We start from the raw sequence: 20,488 nt of genomic DNA on the forward strand, positions 1-20,488 counted from the left end.
GGGGTGAAACTACTTTGCAAAAATAAAAAAAAATGTGCATTAGAAAAATGTATAAATATTTTAGAATATCGTCGAAGTAAACCGGTTATTTTTTATTCAATTTAAGCATTTCTTTTTATTAAATAATAAATACAAGTTCTACATGAACAACATACACTTGTTGCTATTTTTAGAGCTTATCAATCAATTAAGTTCAATGATTAAAAATATATTTTTTTTAATTATTAGATTAGGCGAATCCCTCCAGATAATCGTCAGATTATGAGACATCACGTCTAGGACATAAAGATGAACCATATATGTATATCTTAATCTGACGCGCTTGAGTGCAAAAAATTTGCCATTTTGATATGCACATTCTTTTAATGACTACGAGTTTCCGTCACATCCAAATCGTCAGATTATTAGATTAGAGAGCTTTTTTTAGGTTCACTAAAAAAACCCCCTTAGAAAATCTGACGCGCTCGAAAAATTTTTTTTTATTTTCAACCCTTACGTCCGACCACCCCCAGCATGCAAACAATCGGATTAACATACGTACATTATTTAAAATATGTAGGACATGGATGCTATCCATATATGACGCGCTTGAGTCCATGGCACAGCCGCTCCCCCCACCGATGAAAAGGTATATATAAGTACATTATATAACATTTTTTTCTTATAATTATTAGATTATTCGTCGATCGTCGATCGATTGCTTCGCAACCCAATAGGTCTCTATGACGCTCGAGTAAATCCCAATTTAGCACTGTGGGCACCCCTACTATAAAGAGAATTTAATAATATTTTAATAGGTACTAGTATTTTATAGTTTATGCAAAATAATTGATTGAAATGTGTTTTTTTTATTATCGACGAAATAAATTTAAATTTATTATTTGTATTAAAATAATAAAAATATTAATTTTCGACACTTATAATATTTAAATGACAACTAAATTAATTAAATTCCTAACATAATTATCTTCCTTTTCCCTCCCTCTAAGTCCCCCTTTTTTTAGATTTGTATAAATACAGTGTAAACTCCATATAACGTGCCCCGATTTAACAACAAACCCCCTAAAACGTCAAAATCAATCAGCTTTGGTTGGTTTAGCTTGTCTTCCTTAAAATTATACACTCTACATAGCATTACACCCACCCTCAATACCGACAATTAAATAATAAAAAGTACTTTTTAAGTTACCGAAATTAGTTAAAACTCCTAGCCCGTGATAAACTCGACCATCTTCATCATACGTACATTTTAATGTCTTTGGTTTTTTTTATATTATGGCAATAGTTTTAACTTATGGCAACGTCTATGGTTATGTGCCACTAATGTATAGATGAAACGTCAAAACTCAAATGTCAGATATTTGTCTGACTAATGTCACATTATAGAAGTCTAGTGTCTACATCATACTTCATAGTTCATACTTCATAGTCATATAACATATTGTAGTCTATGTGATGGTAGTCTAATAAATATTATTCATTATCTTGATAGCCCATAACTAGTGAACTCGCGCGGCTCTCTCTTAAAATGATATTTTTTAAACTATTCGACTGATAGTATGAAAAACCGTGTTTGTAGTTTCTTAAAAAAAATTGTAGTTGTTATACCTACTTTGTTGTTTTTAGTCTTCTTATTAAAGTGCACAACTCGTTATCATTTTCGTGTTTTGAGTTTGCGGGGCGTCGGGCAAGCAGCAATGTTGTCAGAGTATAGGTGAAAGTGATATTAAAGGCCTAGTTTGAGTACATTACACAAGGATGGGTGTGGGTCTGCAGCCTCTAGAGTTTACCGAGTGCTTGGCGGATAGCCCGCACTTCCGCGAGAACCTGCAGCGCCATGAGAAGGAACTTGAGCGCACCAGCCACCAAATCAAACGACTAATTAAAGAGGTCAAGGATGTCGTGCAAGCCGCCAAACGTAAGTTCCACCCTAAACACTTTTCCTAATTTCTATCTCTCTACAATAGAAATCGTCACTATCTCAATTCTACAACAAAAAATATGTAAAGTAATACAACAGAATGTTATGTTCTCTTTTTGCTTAAAGTAAATGTTTTAACAAAGTGATGGCTGTTATAGATAAAATAGCTCTGATAAAGGACTGATAAATATTGAAAAATTGTCTTTATGCAATATGTTACTATGATGTTAAGTTAATTTGTTAATATGATGATTTTATGTTTACTTTATTTTCATATTGTTTTTGTTCACATCATATACTAATAAAAAGGAACAAGACTTGAACAATTGAATTTGTGTCAATGACAGTGTCAATTAACAAAGATGTGATAAGTTGCAGTATGACACATTCATTACCTTATTTAAATAGTTATAACATAATTATATTGAATAACTATAAGTTTATACCTGGGATTTACAATATTATGGTGAAGAATAACAAAATTACTATAAGCCATATACTTAATATTGTGGTACATTAAATATCTTTGTTTTGTTATCATAGCTTTATTATTCAATTTAAATTTTCATAAATTAAAACCGCATTTTTACAATGCGTAACAATGTGTGTACATGTATGTTTGGAAAAAGTCTAAATTAATTTATTCCACGAAATTTCATAATTATGTAAGTGATAGTGTAGTAACACTAAAATTAAATTAAGGGGTATGTTTAATAGCTAAAAGTCTACGCACAACGGAGCAACCTCGAGTCTAATTGCGGAGAAAGGAGTCCTTCAACCCTAGCTAAAAGTCTCTCGTTAAAAGTGGAAGCAAAGTTACTATAGCACATTGTACTTGCTGTATGTTTTATTATTACATGTGACAATATAGTAGTGAGATAGATGTAGGTGTAAACCATTTGATTTGACAATCCAAGAGTCATAATATTTGTGCTTAGTGTGTCCATGAGGCAACATGTTATCACTCTTATAAAACATATTTTTAATTGCTCTTTTATCTCTACTTAATAGAAAGATTGTTTTTTGATTGTTGTTGGATTTTGTAAGTAATGGACAAATTAAGCTGTTATTTTGTCTTCGACTAAAAAATACTTTTTTTTAAATTAGTAATTCTTACATACAGTGCACAACATGTCAGTAAACATCTACTTAACTTAGAACTTGTCTCATAACACAAATTCCAATGACATATTATGCCAAATCAATGGTCTTCATCATTAGTTCATGCTTTCTTAAAACAAATGTAGAGATATAGGTTAATGTTGCAGTACCATTCCTTATCAAATAACTAATTATGCGTTTGGCATGATAGGTCCTAAACAGGTAAAAGGGTTTGATTTATTTTTGTTTAAGATGAGACAAGTAACTTAGCTAGATTTTGTCAAAATTGGTTTAACCATTTATAAGATATACTCCACTTTGTCAATTTGGAATGAGTGGTTAGATAAGACAGATATGTGGGTAACACTGAAAATGTTTAGAATGGGCCAGTTGAAACATTGCTAATGAAAACTTTTTTTTAATTTCAATTTTAGAACTCTTTGGTAACCCAATGTAGTATATTGCATTCATTTGTGATTTGTTTTTGTGAATTGGCGGCAAATTTAAAACTCTTGTTACACGTGAAAATGAACCTGACGCGAGAAACTTTTCGGTCAAAGATTTATTATGACTTTCGTTTTGGGCTTACTCAACAACCAAGCTTTGATAGGCTGCGATTAGCATTTTTTAATGAAGCACCACCTCGTGCCACTATTTACAATTGGTTTAACGAGTTTAAGCGTGGACGTAGCAATCTCAATGATGATCCGCGTGAGGGACGTCCTTTAACAGCAACTACTGAAGATAACATCAGTGCTGTGCGACGCATGATAGAGGAAGATAAGAGAGTGACCTGAGAGCAGATACGGGCAAGCCTAGGCATTGGTGTGAGTCAAGTTGAAAAAATATTACACGAACATTTAGGCTTCAGGAAGCTTTGTACCAGATGCATTCCCCATACTTTAACCGACGACCAGAGACACCTTCGCATGGACTGGTGTCGCCAAATGTTAGTTAAGTTCAACGGCGGTGACTCAAATGCTGTATTTGACGCCGTCATAGGTGATAAAAGCTGGATATATTGCTACGAACTCATAACTAAAAATAAAATTCGAAGCATTCGCTTTACGAGCCCTGAAGATGCGGTGAAAGCGTATGAAAATGGGCCCACTGCTTTTCTCAGTGGTTCCATCGAATGCGATGTGTAGAGAAGAACGGAGATTACTTCGAAAAACAATAAAAGTATTGGCAACTTTCTACATTAAGCCGTTTTTCATTTTCTAAATATTTTCAATGTTACCTAGGCATTATCTAAAATATAGTGTTAAAAAAATGCTAGTACAATTGATTTGACTTGTAGTTAAAATGATATTATGCATCCAGATAGTCAAAATAGTTTAAAGCAATGTTTAATTATTGTAAGTAAATGGGTGTTGATATATGATATGATATCACCATCAGATGATAAGATATCAACAAATGTGTGATGTAAAGCACTGGAATTTGGTATATTTTTGAAATAATGTGCATAATGCTCGCTTCATGTAGGTCTGGGTGCTGCGCAGCTGGCGTTAGCAACCAGTATGGAGCAGTTCGAGTTCGCATGTATCGGGGCCTCCATGACGGAGGACGAGCGCGTCATCAGCCATTCACTGCAGCACTTCGCGCACCTCATTCGCACCATCGAGGATGAACGGGACCGAATGGTGAGCTCGTCTACGTTCCTTTTCACCAGAATCAAAGCTGGGAAAGTTGTGCGAATTAAACACTATTCTCTCAAAGTTTTTTACAAAATGAATAGTAGTAAAAGTAACGAGGTAAGCGGTCAGTTAATGATCGCGTATCGATAGTGCAAGTGAGGCCTTGCGGGCCGCGACCTTCCGACGACGCCGGCTTCGAACGGCGCTCGCATATCGATGAGTACGTCACGTCCTGTCTTGTCATAGGTTATGCGTCGAAAGTAGGCCGCGCGTTCCCGAGTAAGCGGAAAAAACTAAGTATGATATATTATGCACAATTGCACATATTGAGAGATTTACAAGACCTGTATTCAATTTAAATGTTCCTTAAGGTCGCGACAAACTAAAACGATTGTTCCCGAGTAACCTCGACATTGATTTTATTATTTAATAAGCGAATGTTTGTACATTTAGGCTACTTGAAAATCAGCTTTCATTATCTCGCCGAATAAGGAGCCGGATTACGTGTTTGCTCATTAGTCTGTCAACGTATGTACGCTCACGTCGCTGGACGTGTGCAATTCACTCGTATTAAGCACGTGCACGGGTGGTTCTTTCGAGGAGCGCACAATAATTGCAACGCTGTGTGCAACGAGAGAATCGTCTATAGCGTGACGTAATGTGGTGGGTTTGCACTCGGCGGTCACGTCTCGTGACGCGGACGTGACGGACTCACAGATACGTCACCTTTTATACATTAAAATTTAAACGGAATGTACTTAATGAAATCGATCACATAGAACACGTGTACGGTTCCTGGATCATCAGGGGTTCGAAATAATAGAATAAATTGAACTTACTCTATATTTATCACTCGCGTTATACAATAGAATATGAGCGAAATAATAACTATTATGTTAATTGCTATATAATAAGTGCAATCTAACAAACAGAGAGAGTGCCTACGTCTGGCTATGCTCCCGGGTTGAAACTCCTATGACTTAGTTAATTACGAATGACTGCATAGTAACAGTCGAAGAGAGTGCCTGCGTCGGGCTATACTCTCGGGGCGTGACTCCGACGATTGTAGGAAATCGTCATGCTTATAAATGATCAAACTGTACAGCCAGAGCACGTACTTACATAATAAAAACATCACGCTCGTGGATGATTGGAATGTACGAGCCCTGGCACGTACTTATAAAAACATCACGGTTGTAGATGATCGGAATGTACGAGCCCTGGCACGTACTTGCATAGGGAATAATTAAGCTTATAAAATAAGGAAGCCTGAGCGAGTAAAATGTACAGCCTTGGCTCGTACATACTCCCCCAGGCAAAAGTGCAAGATGTACAGCCTTGGCTCGTACATACTCCCCCAGGAAAAAGTGCAAGATGAATATGTAGTGCTTTACAAGATGAATCCATTATATTATGCTTAACAGTCTCTAGGCTTACGCTAACACTTTTAATCACAGCACTATCACTAACACTAGGTCCCATAGCTCATGGTCCCTTGCACTACCTAACCGGTGTCCGGTCCCGGGTGGCTTCTCCTGAGGCCACTGCGAGACCGGCTGCTGATTCTGCCGCTGCTACACCTACTGCTCCGTGACGTCTCCTGATCTTTATATGATTATAATATCCTATCCACTACCTGTCTTGAGCACATTCTGAGAACTATCATGAGCATACAAAATATATTACAGGTTTGGTGAATGCAACCAATATCTAGGTTAAAAATAATTGTTGTAAAATGCAACCGTACCTCGGTAATTTGATATCTTGCATAATATTATTCATTGTAGTTGACGTCTTTCACAGTAGGTCATTCCACTTGCTAACATATGATATTTTGCTGAACTGGCATTCCATTTATTGTTTATGATATTATATTAATTATCGTTTTTCACTTTATAAAATGATTTATGTTAATTGATGTATGTATAATAATGTAAAGTTTCGACAATGTTGGTTATACATGAATGGATCTGAACATACGAAACATAGTCTCTGGTTTGTATGCTTAAAGGAATTTTAAGTATTATTTTATATATGGTGCTTTTCTTTCTCTTCCTCTGATTACTCATATTTGACTCATAGGATTGCATAACCCTGAAAAATCCTGAATCGGTGAGCCTGTTATATTGCGGAACGATAACGTGTCGCAATCTTCCCCTTTTACGAAAGACATTACCTTTCTTTCTGAACTTTCCTTTTGACCTTCCTGTAAATTCCTTTCTAATCTTAACACCATTTTTTCTTCTTCGAAATTCCTGCTTTTTCACGAAAGCTTTTTGCTTATATTTCTTGCCTTTCTTGATAGGCAAACCATTTAATTTGCGTGTAACCTTTTTTGATCCATGCGAAAATTTGCCATAACTCTTTCTAGTTATTATGCTATTGTTTCTTACAACTATGTCGGACCCTTGTGTTAAGTTGCGTTGCAAATAGGGTTCCGTATACAATTGAATCGGTGCTTCTAACAAAGGCTTAGACAATACTAAGCTACTATTTAAATTTTTATTCTTCTTGTAAGAAATGGACTGAGACAAACTTTCCTTTTCTTCTGTTTCTTGCTTGTCTTGGCATTTCATGCTTTTGATACCCACGTTAACACGATGTGATTTATCTTCTCCGCTCACTTCACAACCAAGTTGCGTTTGATGATCTGTACTATGGTGTAGGGTCTCTCCTACCCCGGAGATGATGCTATGTTGCTCCTTGCTGTAGTCAGTTAACGACTGTGCTACGCTTTCTGCCAATTTGGATAATTCTCCGCCTTGATAAGTATCTGCATGTATACTGTGATTAACACTAAGACCTATCGGAGTCCGGTACCGGGTGGGCTCTTTGGAGTCCACTCCGAGACTGGCTGCCACTGCTTCCGCCAATGCCACTATCGATGTTTCCTGCTGCACATCAGTGGTCTTCTGTATTGGCATCATTGCTATGCCTGATGGTATCTGCTGATTGTTACCACTTTCTGCTAAACCTTCCACCATTGCCGAAGACGAAAAGATTTTCTTGTCCGATTTATTTTGAAATGATTGCTCTGCTTGCGTAGAATTACAATTTAAATTTGCATTTCCTTGACCTTGTGTATCGAAATGCGTTGACAGCGAATTTTTGCTGATGCTAAAATTTGATGAAGGTCGCTGTTGTTTTGCAATTGAATCTTTCCAGGTTTGATTATTACCTGTTTCCAAGAAATTTTCTGAATTATATGAATAAAGTACCGGTGAATCCATATGCGTTTCTAAAGAATGTAATTTGAGATATATCTTTCTCTTTTGGCGCCTACATATAGCTTCCTTCTCGTAATATATATTTTCATACTCAGAGTAGGATCCGCCATGATCAACAAGTATGTCGATATGGGTTTTAAAAATTAAATCCCAATGCCACTTTATTTCGTCTAGCGCTCCTTCAAGTTCATCTTTGTCGGATTCGGAGTATACATTTGATAGTTCAAAAATCTTATCAAGCGACCTAAATAAATATGCTTGTTTGCGAAGCAACTCTTCGGTTTTTCTTGAATGCCTGATGGTTTTCAGACCGTCGGTAAACGAAGCTTGGAATAAATTCTCCATTATGCTTAATATAATAATTAACTAAACGCTTTGTAAATATTGCATTATAAATTCTTAAATGCTTATACGTGATAAAATGCTCAATGAATGCTTCAGATCATTCTTAGTAAATTTATGCTCACAAATGAGATAATTCTCAGAAATATAGTGCTCAAAACAAATGGAAAGGACTTACTGTAGATGCCTCCGTATGCTGAAGATTGACGTCCGTTGACTTCTTCTAGGTTGAAAGGACGCTGATATACTTTTTGACCGCTGTGGGTCCTTAAAAATGCTGGGAGTGGACTTCCTGTCGCCTGCCTCCCTATTTGACCGCTATGGGTCCTTAAAAATGCTGGGAGCGGACTTCCTGTCGCTTGCCTCCCTATTTGACCGCTGTGGGCCCTTGAAAATGCTGGGAGCGGACTTCCTGTCGCCTGCCTCCCTATTTGACCGCTATGGGTCCTTAAAAATGCTGGGAGCGGACTTCCTGTCGCTTGCCTCCCTATTTGACCGCTGTGGGCCCTTGAAAATGCTGGGAGCGGACTTCCTGTCGCTTGTCTCCCTATTTGACCGCTATGGGTCCTTGAAAATGCTGGGAGCGGACTTCCTGTCGCTTGCCTCCCTATTTGACCGCTATGGGTCCTTGAAAATGCTGGGAGCGGACTTCCTGTCGCTTGCTTCCCTATTTGACCGCTATGGGTCCTTAAAAATGCTGGGAGCGGACTTCCTGTCGCTTGCCTCCCTATTTGACCGCTGTGGGCCCTTGAAAATGCTGGGAGCGGACTTCCTGTCGCTTGTCTCCCTATTTGACCGCTATGGGTCCTTGAAAATGCTGGGAGCGGACTTCCTGTCGCTTGCTTCCCTATTTGACCGCTATGGGTCCTTAAAAATGCTGGGAGCGGACTTCCTGTCGCTTGCCTCCCTATTTGACCGCTGTGGGCCCTTGAAAATGCTGGGAGCGGACTTCCTGTCGCTTGTCTCCCTATTTGACCGCTATGGGTCCTTGAAAATGCTGGGAGCGGACTTCCTGTCGCCTGCCTCCCTATTTGACCGCTATGGGTCCTTAAAAATGCTGGGAGCGGACTTCCTGTCGCTTGCCTCCCTATTTGACCGCTGTGGGCCCTTGAAAATGCTGGGAGCGGACTTCCTGTCGCTTGTCTCCCTATTTGACCGCTATGGGTCCTTGAAAATGCTGGGAGCGGACTTCCTGTCGCTTGCTTCCCTATTTGACCGCTGTGGGTCCTTGAAAATATTGGGAGCGGACTCACTGTCGCTTGCCTCCCTATTTGACCGCTGTGGGTCCTTGAAAATATTGGGAGCGGACTCACTGTCGCCTGCCTCCCTATTTGACCGCTATGGATCCTCCTTCTCCTTGCTCTCCTCTTTTCTATTGATGCGGATGATAGTTTCTTACTTGCTTTACGACCCAACAAACCAGCAGTGAGATGTTTTTCCACGGCGCCGATCTTCAGGATGACGGAGAAAAACGCGAACGCGATCAACTGTACGCGAAAGACCCGCTATTCCCGGATAGCTCGAAGGACCAAAATGTACGGTTCCTGGGTCATCAGGGGTTCGAAATAATAGAATAAATTGAACTTACTCTATATTTATCACTCGCGTTATACAATAGACTATGAGCGAAATAATAACTATTATGTTAATTGCTATATAATAAGTGCAATCTAACAAACAGAGAGAGTGCCTACGTCTGGCTATGCTCCCGGGTTGAAACTCCTATGACTTAGTTAATTACGAATGACTGCATAGTAACAGTCGAAGAGAGTGCCTGCGTCGGGCTATACTCTCGGGGCGTGACTCCGACGATTGTAGGAAATCGTCATGCTTATAAATGATCAAACTGTACAGCCAGAGCACGTACTTACATAATAAAAACATCACGCTCGTGGATGATTGGAATGTACGAGCCCTGGCACGTACTTATAAAAACATCACGGTTGTAGATGATCGGAATGTACGAGCCCTGGCACGTACTTGCATAGGGAATAATTAAGCTTATAAAATAAGGAAGCCTGAGCGAGTAAAATGTACAGCCTTGGCTCGTACAACACGTGAATTGTTAACAACTATCTTTCGCATAACACGTTACAAATAAGAAAACGCAGAGACTGGACTCACAGACATAATAAATCATAGCTATTAGGAATAAGTTCTAAATTTATAGAATAAACTGTATTGCGGGGATGATCTGCACTCGTTCGTTCCACTGGCCTCGCTCCTTTCCCACTCTGAATCGGTCAAGGCGAACGAGATTGTATCGATTTTAATTCGTCGTCTGCACCAAATGAGAATAAACAACAACTCGACTGTTGATTCTTTACAGCTGGGACGCGCCCACGAGCAAATTATTCAGCCGCTGGAGAAGTTCCGCAAGGAGCACATCGGCGCCGTCAAGGTGAGCCTTCGAACTTTGACTTGAATAAATTTAATTACAATTATTTCAACGCAACATTTGAGCGGTTTTTAATGAAATTAGCACAATAGGTAGGTTTGACGAAACGTAAGTAATACGCGTTAACTGCGCTAATTGCGAGAGACGTCAAAAATGTCGAACGCCGGCTTTAATAAGGGTCTCGATTCAGGCAAGAAATGATATGTAAAACCTGTATTTCAGGAAGGAAAGAAGAAGTTTGACAAAAAGACTGCCAAATTTTGCCAGAGCCAGGAGCGCACTCTGTCGCTGTCGACCAAGAAACAGGAAAACGTATTCCAAGAGGTCGGTCCGCCTCAGCCGTCGACTCGCCTCCGTCACGTCCGCAATGTGTCTCACTCGCCTTCGCACACGATCCGCAGGCCGACGCGGCGCTGGAGATGGCGGAGCGGGACTTCTGCCAGGCGTCGCTCGAGTACGTGTTCCAGCTGCAGGCCGTGCAGGAGCGCGAGAAGTTCGAGCTGGTCGAGACGCTGCTCGGCTTCGTGTTCGGCTGGTGGACCTTTCACCACACGGCGCACGACGTGCACCACGACGCCGAGCCCCTCGTGCGCGACCTGCAGCTGCGCATCCAACGGGTGAGTGCCCTCGCCGCCCCCGCCCCGCCCTCTCTCACCCGTCGTCTGTCCGCAGGTCTGCCCATCTGCGCCCCTCTGCGCCCCCTCTGCGCCCCTCTGCGCCGACTCCGCCTCGCTCCGCCCCGGAACGCCGCGGGCGTCAGTCTTCGCAATCGCCGCACCACACCGAGTGCGTTGTGTGTCCCGCTTCCCTCTTCCGCCGCTTACCACTACTGGCCTCTCTCGGTTTTACTCACTAACACGCTGCTCGGTTTGATGCGTGTGTGTGTGTGTGTGTGCGTTTGCGTTTGATGCACGGCGAGTCGCTCACGCGTCCGAGCCGATAATACGGCAGAGATCACGTTGCAGACGCGGAGCAACTTCGAGGAGACGAGCAAGCAGACCGAGTCGCTGATGAAGAAGATGATGGAGATGAGGCAGACGGTGAGTGACGTATTATTTATTTTATATTTATTTTTATCTCCCGGGCGATCGTCCGCTCACGCTCGCGTTCCGTCGCAGCACCGGGAGGACGCGCCGGAGGACGGAGGACGTCGCGGCTACCTCTTCCTCATGGAGAAGAAGGCGTTCGGCACCACGTGGAGCAAGCACTACTGCGGCTACGAGCGCGCCTCGCGGGTTCTCTCGCTGATGCCGTACAACCAGATCAACCCCAAGTCCTGCGGCGCCGCCGACGCCGTGGCCGTGGCGGGAGCCCGCGCCGCCGACGCCGCCCTCGAGCGCCGCTTCTGCTGGGACGCCGTGCCCGCCGACGGCGACAGGGCCCCGCTCACCCTGCAGGCGCTCGGCGACCGCGACCGCGCCCGCTGGATGCGCGCGCTGGACACGCTGCCCCCCGCCGCGCCGCCCGCCCGCCCGCCGCTCGCGGCTCACGAGCCCGCCTGGGGGCTCGACGACGCCGGCTTCGCCTTCGCGCGCCGCCTCATCGCCGCCCTCGAGGCGCGCGGGCTCGACGAGCAGGGCCTGTACCGCGTCGCCGGCGTCGCCTCGAAGGTGGCCCGCCTCGTGGCGCTCGGCCGCGCCGGCCGGCTGCCCGCCGCGCTGGCGCCGCTCGAGTGGGAGAGCCGCACGCTCACGTCGGCCCTCAAGGCCTACCTCCGGGCGCTGCCCGAGCCGCTGCTCACGTGGCGCCTGCACGGCCGCTGGCTGGCCGCGGCCAAGTGCGAGTCGCGCGCCGAGCGGGCGCGTTCGCTGGCGACGCTCGTGCGCGCGCTGCCGCCGCCCAACCGCGAGATGCTGCGGCTGCTGCTGGCGCACCTGCGGCGCGTGGCGGCCCGCAGCGCGCTCAACCTGATGGGCGCCTGCAACCTCGCCGTGTGCTTCGGCCCCACCCTGCTGCGAGCCGAGCGCGAGACGGTCGCCTCGATCCTGGAGCTCAAGTTCTACAACGTGCTCGTGGAGGCGCTCATCGAAGACGCGCCCGATCTGCCCGACTCGCCCGACCCGTCGGAGTCGCCCCGCTCGCCCGACTCGCCCGCCCGCAACGGCGCGGCGCCCGACACGTGAGCGCTTTGCTTTCTTATTTCTTTGCACAACAGGAGAACTTTCACCTTTTGCTGCGACGCTAGACGCACTTGAATTTGATTGCATTTTTCTCATTTTATTTATTATTATTATTTATTTAGTGGGTGTTACCCTCATTATTCCCTCATTCCCTTCCAAATATTATCTTTATCCTTAGGACTGACAATTGTGTGCCTTTATTCGTGTTAAGAATATAGTTTCGCGAGCTGAATAACTGGATTTTCCCTATTTGGATGTTTAGCCTTTTTGACTCATTAGCGTAAACTCTTTATTTCAAAGGGATCACGGTGTAAAACAAAAACAAAATTGAAATATTTACGCTTATGAGTGCACATGAATAAAGGGACTCTTACGAATAGAAGATCAAACTTCTGAAGCAATTGCCGCATCGTCCCGATTCCTTTTCATTTGCGTTTTTCGTATTTATAAACTAATTTAAATCACAATCTGGACATTGTTTGGAAATTCCCTCGGGAACTTGGCAAATAAATGATGTCCCCTACGAAGGACCTACCTTCGTAATTGCGATCCCTGTCTGAGTTGAAATGTTTTCAAATACTTTTCATTTTCAGCAAAATCGTTGCGCGGGGCGCTTGGGCCATACGACACCACATATTAATAAATCAATCACTCCTTGGAATATCATATCAATTTGCTTTTCACGCAGCCCGAGAGATGGGTGTCTGGAAGCAATAAAACAAATAAAAACAATATTAACAATATTTGTTCCGTAGAAATTGTATGGTAGATATTCTTTGAAATATTCATCCCTCCCGACCGTACGACCTGGATAATATTCACTCTGCAAGCTTTGATCGGTGACCACCCCCTTATTACTATTTCACCTGAGAGTTTCCTCGGACCGTCGAAGGTGAACAATAATTGAAACCAAAAGTTGGAACAAGTGTTAAAGTATACAATAGAACCTCACACTACCGCCCCAAGTAGCCGATCAAAGTTGGTGCGAGCAAACCCTCTGCCACCGTTTAGGCGGGGCCTGGACGGGCCAGATTTAAATTCCTAGCTCCGTTTATTATTAACCAGACTGAGAGCCTCAAAATGGAGAAATACTTTTGGGGTTGTTGAAACTAACATATCACGACTTTCTTTGTTAGCTTGCAGAGGGGGTTGTAGGGTACGACAACCTTCACAAAGGTATCGACTATTGTTGCACAGTAGTTAATACATTAAACTGAACTATAATTGTCCGCACGTTCCGATCCATTTGGATAACTGAACTCTGTGCCCTACAATATGGTTTTTGTTGTGTTCGCATGTAAAAAAGGAATTTTTAAGTTTATTGATTGATTGAACTTCTAACAACTTATTCCCGATTTAAACGTCCAAAAAGCATAAGACTCAACTTAACTGGTGTTTATGCACCGCATCAGCGTATAAACCTTGATTCCCTCTTCAGCTGTATGTAGACTTATGAGCCCACAACCGGCACACGGTGACGTGAATTTGTGAGCTAGAATCGACGGTTTCTTACCTGCCTTGTAGTTTCGACCATGCCTCCTGCTCATTGAGGACAAATCTTTGTTTTTAATTTATTTTATTATTATTTATTACTTAAGATGTCATGTGGAACATGGTGTAACGGTTGCAGCTCCTTACAAACGTTGTGTAAAACAAAAACTTGGGGATTAAAAAGAGTGGCGGAGAGTTTATTGCCACTTCTTCTCTTCCGTTCTACGCCCTTGATTTGAGAACTGGCACTAAATGTTAAGTTAGAAGCATTTCATATACATTTCTTTTTTGACGTTCATAAGTGTACATTGCGTTACCTATATGATTAAAAGATTTTTAACTTTGGCCCAGCCTTCTCGAATGTCTTGTTCTCAACTGAGACTTTTCCATCTCGTACATTAAATATAAATCAATGCTCTTTGTCGTACAACGCTCGGTCGTGACACGTGCGCTTGTGCCGCCGGGTGACTAAACAAACGTAATCCCACTTGCCCTATTGTTGTAACTTGTTGAAGACGTAATGTTAAAATCGTTTGACAAGATACTTAAATATCGACAGTTCGGGTTGGCTTAAAGATATAGCTCTGAGATAGTACTCTTGTAATGTAACGGTTGAACCGAACTTTTATTTAACCCCACGGCTTCCCTAAATTGGTTAGCGAAACCCTCATCCTATCCTGTAATGCCTCGCTTCATGACGAAAGGGCCTGAACGCGATCGTTTCGCGAAATATTGAAAACGGCAGATCCTAGCCTCCGCATCACACCAGCTATTCGCGCCTTGTATTTAGTCCCAATCATAAAAATATAAGAAGAGCTTACATAAATTAAACGGTAGCGGAAAAAAAGGATTTTCAAAAAACAAACGGCGAATAAGAAACCTACGAGCCCCGATGCAAAATAGTATGGAAAGTAGTGCAAAGCGTAAAATATACAAAGTAAATATTTGTAAAATAATTAAAAACGTTTAATAAAAAGTAAACCACAATTTGCGGAACATTTTGAAGTTTATTTTAACATAACTGAAATTCTTTCATGACTTTGCATAACATCAAAAAATTCAAAGAATCTGGATGCTTAAGTAACGGAATAGAGGGCAGTAAATTCACTTCCAAAAGGTTTTGATACCTTGCAGCATTGATAGAACCATCCACCTTGTGCAGACATGCAGCCCCATATCATAAGAGACGCCGGAAACTTCGCTTTGCGTTTGAGACAATCAGTATGAAATGCCTCATTTTTGTTCCGAACCACTTGTCGGAACGTGAGAACGGAGACGTCTTTGTGAGTTCTCCAGCTCGAGCACGACGATTATTTTTTATAATTTTCTTCAGGATTCAGTTTTCTACTGCAGTTGTGACGCGTGGTCGACCAGTTTTCTTCAAACAAGAAGTCGTTCTATTATTTTTATAGTGCTGAATGATAGATTGGACTAGACCTGGGAAGTATCAAGTCTTTAGATATTTTCTACTAAACTATTCGCTTTCGAAGCTCTTCACAGACGCGGTTGCCGCGACGGCCCTTTGTTTTGAAAACTAATTAAAAAAACTGAAATTTTCAGAATTTATACTGTCTCACTTGACAAATGACACAGAATTACTTTAACAAATTTAAATTATGCAACATAATTGTACAAAGAAGGAATAATCTTATTTAACTCACCGGTAGACGAACTCATTTGCATCGATTAACAATTAGACGAACTATTTTGCTTATAACTTCTTAGACTTAAAACAGGATATATATGTATATTATTTATTGGTTCATTATTAAAAAATGGCATTAGTAACGCGAAATGTCATAGTAGAACAGCTTAATATTTTATATAGATATACAAAAATTATAAAGTTAGTAAAAATCTCACAGAGAAAATTTGACACTAGAACTATTTTGCATCGGGGCTCGTATATTCCAAAAAACTATAAAACCTACAAACAAAAAATATATACACGTCGTAGGTTTTGTTTTTTAACAAAAAGTGCCTACCTCGACATATCCTCGATAGAAACTCAATAAAAAGGCACTCAATGTTCAGTCGTAGAGATGAGTGAACAATAATTAGTATAGGCATATATTTAGTCGCCTACAAACACTCGCTAAACATTATATTATGTTTAAGGGCCTAATTAAATAAACGGGGACAACGCAGCAATTTCATATCAAAACCACAGCGAAATGAAATCAAATCAAATCGACCGTGTCAAAAAATTATGGCTCAACGAAATTTATAAAATAAAAATATCAATTTCGAAAAACAATAGACTTTACACTATCTAATGACAAGATCGATCAACAGACGTAATATAAAAATAAACTTTTAATAAAGAAATGACCGTGTCCAAAAGTTATAAACCAAAAACTGCAAATGTTATTGAAGGGATTGTCCTATTATGCAGGAAGTGATAAGACGGTATTGTGAACATCTGCCGCATCTGTGTGAGGTGCTTTTGTCGTCATCGTAAGGCCTCTACCTGCGTCCGCCGAGCGGCGAACAGCTGGCGCGGCTCATTATGCAATGTACAAAGCATACATTTCGTTCAATTCGATTTTTGTTCAACGAAAACGATTAAACGATTGTTTTGTGATAATTTTCAATTACGATATCACTATAGATCATTGAATCGCAAACCGTTATCTTTTAACTTTGTATACTTTTAACCTTATAGAAACGGGCATAATATATAATTCAGATTGAAAATAACACATCTCATTATATACATTATAAATTCCAAAAAGTGTATGTATTTAATGGCGTGATAGCAAAGGCCGCGCAAAAGATAAGACGCGGAGGATGCGCGGTGCGGCGCAGGTGTGCATTCCTTTGCGGCAGCTGCGTGTTCCGCGACAGATGCTCACTCGCTGCAACCACTTTCTATCTATTCATCTCTACAATTCAACTGTCCAAAATTAACTAATAAGTTCTTACTATATGAGGTTTACTTTATAGTCATACTAACGACCCGCCCCGGCTTCGCACGGGTATAAAAATATATAGCCTATGTCACTCACTGAAAAAATGATTAAAATCGATCCAGTAGTTTTGATTTATTCATTAGTGCCCGTGGCCCTCACGCGTTAAATTTGGATATTTTGATAAATCTCGTAGGGTTCAGCCTGCGTTTGCAATGTAAGCGGAATAAATGCAATTACATATTTACGACATCACATTAGTAACCTCAAAAATGGCAGAATTTCTCCATTATTTAATGGATGTTATTATACATATAAACCGTAGTTTTAAAGATTTAAGCATACATAGGCACAGAGAAAGCGACTTTGTTTATACTGTGTAGTGATTAGCGCAATAATGTCTTAGAGATCGAGCCGTTAGGATTAGGCGAGCTATGTAACGTTAACTGTGGGATGACTTGATTTTCTAATGATTAAATGATGCGCTTTTATAATTATGACACGGCCTGGCCTATTATCGATGTACGGATGGGTAACAATAGTGAGATATCGAAACATGGCGCGTAACGGACAGGCTAGGCTCAACATACGCCACCGCAAAAAAGTAATCACGATAAGATTGGCCATCTGCGCCTACGAAGCCTCAAGGCGGCGAAGGGCAGGTGCGCACGCGCCACATATAAGGCGCCGCAACGCTCGGTCCGCGCATTCGGAGTTGAAACGTTTCGTCGAGCGCTCGTCAGTGTCCGCCAGTAGTTCCGTGCAGTGCTTGTGACGATAGACAATATGATTATTTGCCTTTCTGGATTTGTTATCGCCGGGTTGGTACTTATAACTATAAAAGCCATTATTGTATTATTAATTTTAGCAATTATATGTGTACGCTTTTTAAATTAATATTAGTATGCCTATATTAGTAGCCTCCTAGTGTAGTTTGTCTATCGCGCCTAGTTCAAAATTTGAAAATGTATTTATTTGTCATTTAAATGTTATATATAATAGTTTTAAATTTTATACCAATGTTATACAAACGAGCGCAATTAACCGACCGTAATGTTTACGAAAATATCTTTGCCTCCACAGAAGCAGCCCCGGCGCCATGTCCTCATACGCGAGGAATGATATTATGGTAAGTTTACAATTCGCCCAATTCACTCCGATGTACGGAGACCGCCCTCGTATACTATAATAATCGCTCGTCTCGGTTGTGTGACAGGCGGGCGCGGGTGTTTACTCGCCGCAGCACCTGCAGCTGCTGCAGCAGTTGGGGCGCGTGGCCAGCTCCGAGTCGGTGTCGAGCTGCGGCGGGCCGAGGTCGGGCGCTTCGCGCGTGCGAACGCTGTACGCCTGCCTGGGCGAGAGTGACGGCGAACTGTCCTTCGAACCCAACCAGATCATCACCGACGTGGTCCCCTCCGGGGAGCCGGGCTGGCTGCGAGGCTCGCTGGACGGCAAGAGCGGGCTCGTGCCCGAGAACTACGTGGAGCCTCTGCCGTGAGAGGCCGGCCTCCGTCGCCCGACCGGCGACGTTCGACGACCTTGGACGGGCCGAGCCCGAGTCTCCGCGCTTCCCGCGACGCGCCTTCCCCGTCAACTATCGCAGCGATATTTAGTTACGAGTACTCGTTGATATTTTTCTACGTTTTGTATATTTCGTCCTCTGTACATACGACTTGTTACTATTTTAGTCCCTATTTATTGTACGTTGTGACTTTGTACCAAATACACTTTGTGAACGTTTTTACTGTGGATATTGTATGATAAGATATTATAATATATACATTTTTATTAACGTATTCTATCTTTTATTGATATCACCATCATTATCGTCAAATCGTGCGCGACCGGAGATTCATAGCATTTATAAATGTTTTAAACGTGCTTTATTTAAATTCATGAATCCACTAATACTAATAGGATGGCGAAGCACTATGGAAAGACGATTGAATTTTTGCACACGCGTAAACATGCTTTACTTGTATTAGAGTATTTATGTATAAATAAATGATGAAAACAACAGTTTCAAGAAATGGCCTTTATTTTTTTTCTTTATCTGTCGATATAGATATATAGTGAATGAAAAGTTACTTTTTAATTAATTTATTATAAGCGACAATAATAAAGCATGAGCTTTAACATGAAATGACCTATTTCAATAAGTAAATAAAAAGTATGATTACTAATATTTATTTCATAAAATATTTAAAGTTGACCAATAGGAGGCACAGCAAAATACTTAATTATACTTTCATTTATCTTATGATAGATAATGAAAGAGCTTGTAATATTGTGTAAAAGAACATTCTGCATTGCATAAAACAATCTTCTAGCTGTATTACCGTCATTTGTATAACGATGATCAATCCTAGCTCTAAACGAAAACGTTTTTGTATTAGTTTTCTTTTGCTTTTGTCGTTTCTTTCTTTCAATTGTGGCTGACCATGTTTGCAAAGAGAGGTTGTATGAATTAAGTAATATCATTTCCATACAACGAATCCAGGCATGCAATGTAAAATTGTACCTCCATGTGGATGTGATGCAATGGGCATGTGTATATTCGTAATTCTCGTGATCCATCAGCATTCTGCTCTGGCTTACGTTATCGATGAGATTCAAATACAGAGACTTTGTATCACTATCAGCAAGCCTCTCTCTTCCCCTATTGAACGTAATCCCTGAACAAAGGCTGGAAGTATTCAAAGCCATTCACCAAGAAGTATAACTTCAATAAAAAATACAGCGCTTCTTAATTTTCTACTTTGCAATTATCACTATTGGCCACGGATCAACAGTGGCTGCAGCATCTTACGCCTGAAGACATGGAGACTGTCATTAAATGGATCATTGATGATTATGTTACACTTAATGTAAGAGAATAATAATAAATATTTATTTATTTAATTTTTCAAATGTAAACTGAACTTTATTGACTATATGACTCCTTTTCCAGTCTTTGATTATTTAATTGTAATTAATTATTTGCATGCAATCAAAAACTATTTTTAATAATGCCAAAGAAGTATAACTTCTTACGCACGTACATAAGTACACGCACCCTTTTTATTTTTTTTAGCTGATTCTGACGAGTCCGACCCTATAACCGATAAGAGACTCATGGTCTTCCGCGTTTCCCAGAAGAAGTAGATGGCGTGAAGTCAGTTACTTCTTCTGAGTTACCACATATTCTGAATTCAAGCAATCGAGGTTCTTTTTAAAAAACGATTTTTTGTCCTCGATGCTTCTGCTCATCGTCTATTAAAGGGAGGAATAAGATTCCTTTGAATATCAACTACCAGCGTCAAGTTTTCCTCCTTCGATGTTTGAATGTAATAGAAGTAA

At 41.3% G+C, this 20,488-nt stretch overlaps 1 protein-coding gene across 1 annotated transcript; it reads left to right on the forward strand.

Moving 5' to 3' along the window:
• The first annotated feature begins 1,434 nt into the window (after positions 1-1,434).
• On the forward strand, positions 1,435-18,945 carry LOC125056471 (rho GTPase-activating protein Graf). The gene is made up of 9 exons (XM_047659579.1): positions 1,435-1,918; positions 4,511-4,668; positions 10,561-10,632; positions 10,852-10,953; positions 11,031-11,246; positions 11,595-11,669; positions 11,748-12,748; positions 18,233-18,278; positions 18,366-18,945. Exons 1-9 carry the CDS (start codon positions 1,759-1,761, stop codon positions 18,645-18,647), a joined length of 2,112 nt encoding a protein of 703 aa, XP_047515535.1. The 5' UTR covers positions 1,435-1,758; the 3' UTR covers positions 18,648-18,945.
• Positions 18,946-20,488: the final 1,543 nt, after the last annotated feature.

This window comes from Pieris napi, chromosome 15, assembly GCF_905475465.1.
Source record: "Pieris napi chromosome 15, ilPieNapi1.2, whole genome shotgun sequence".
In the NCBI taxonomy this organism is placed as follows: Eukaryota; Metazoa; Arthropoda; class Insecta; order Lepidoptera; family Pieridae; genus Pieris; species Pieris napi.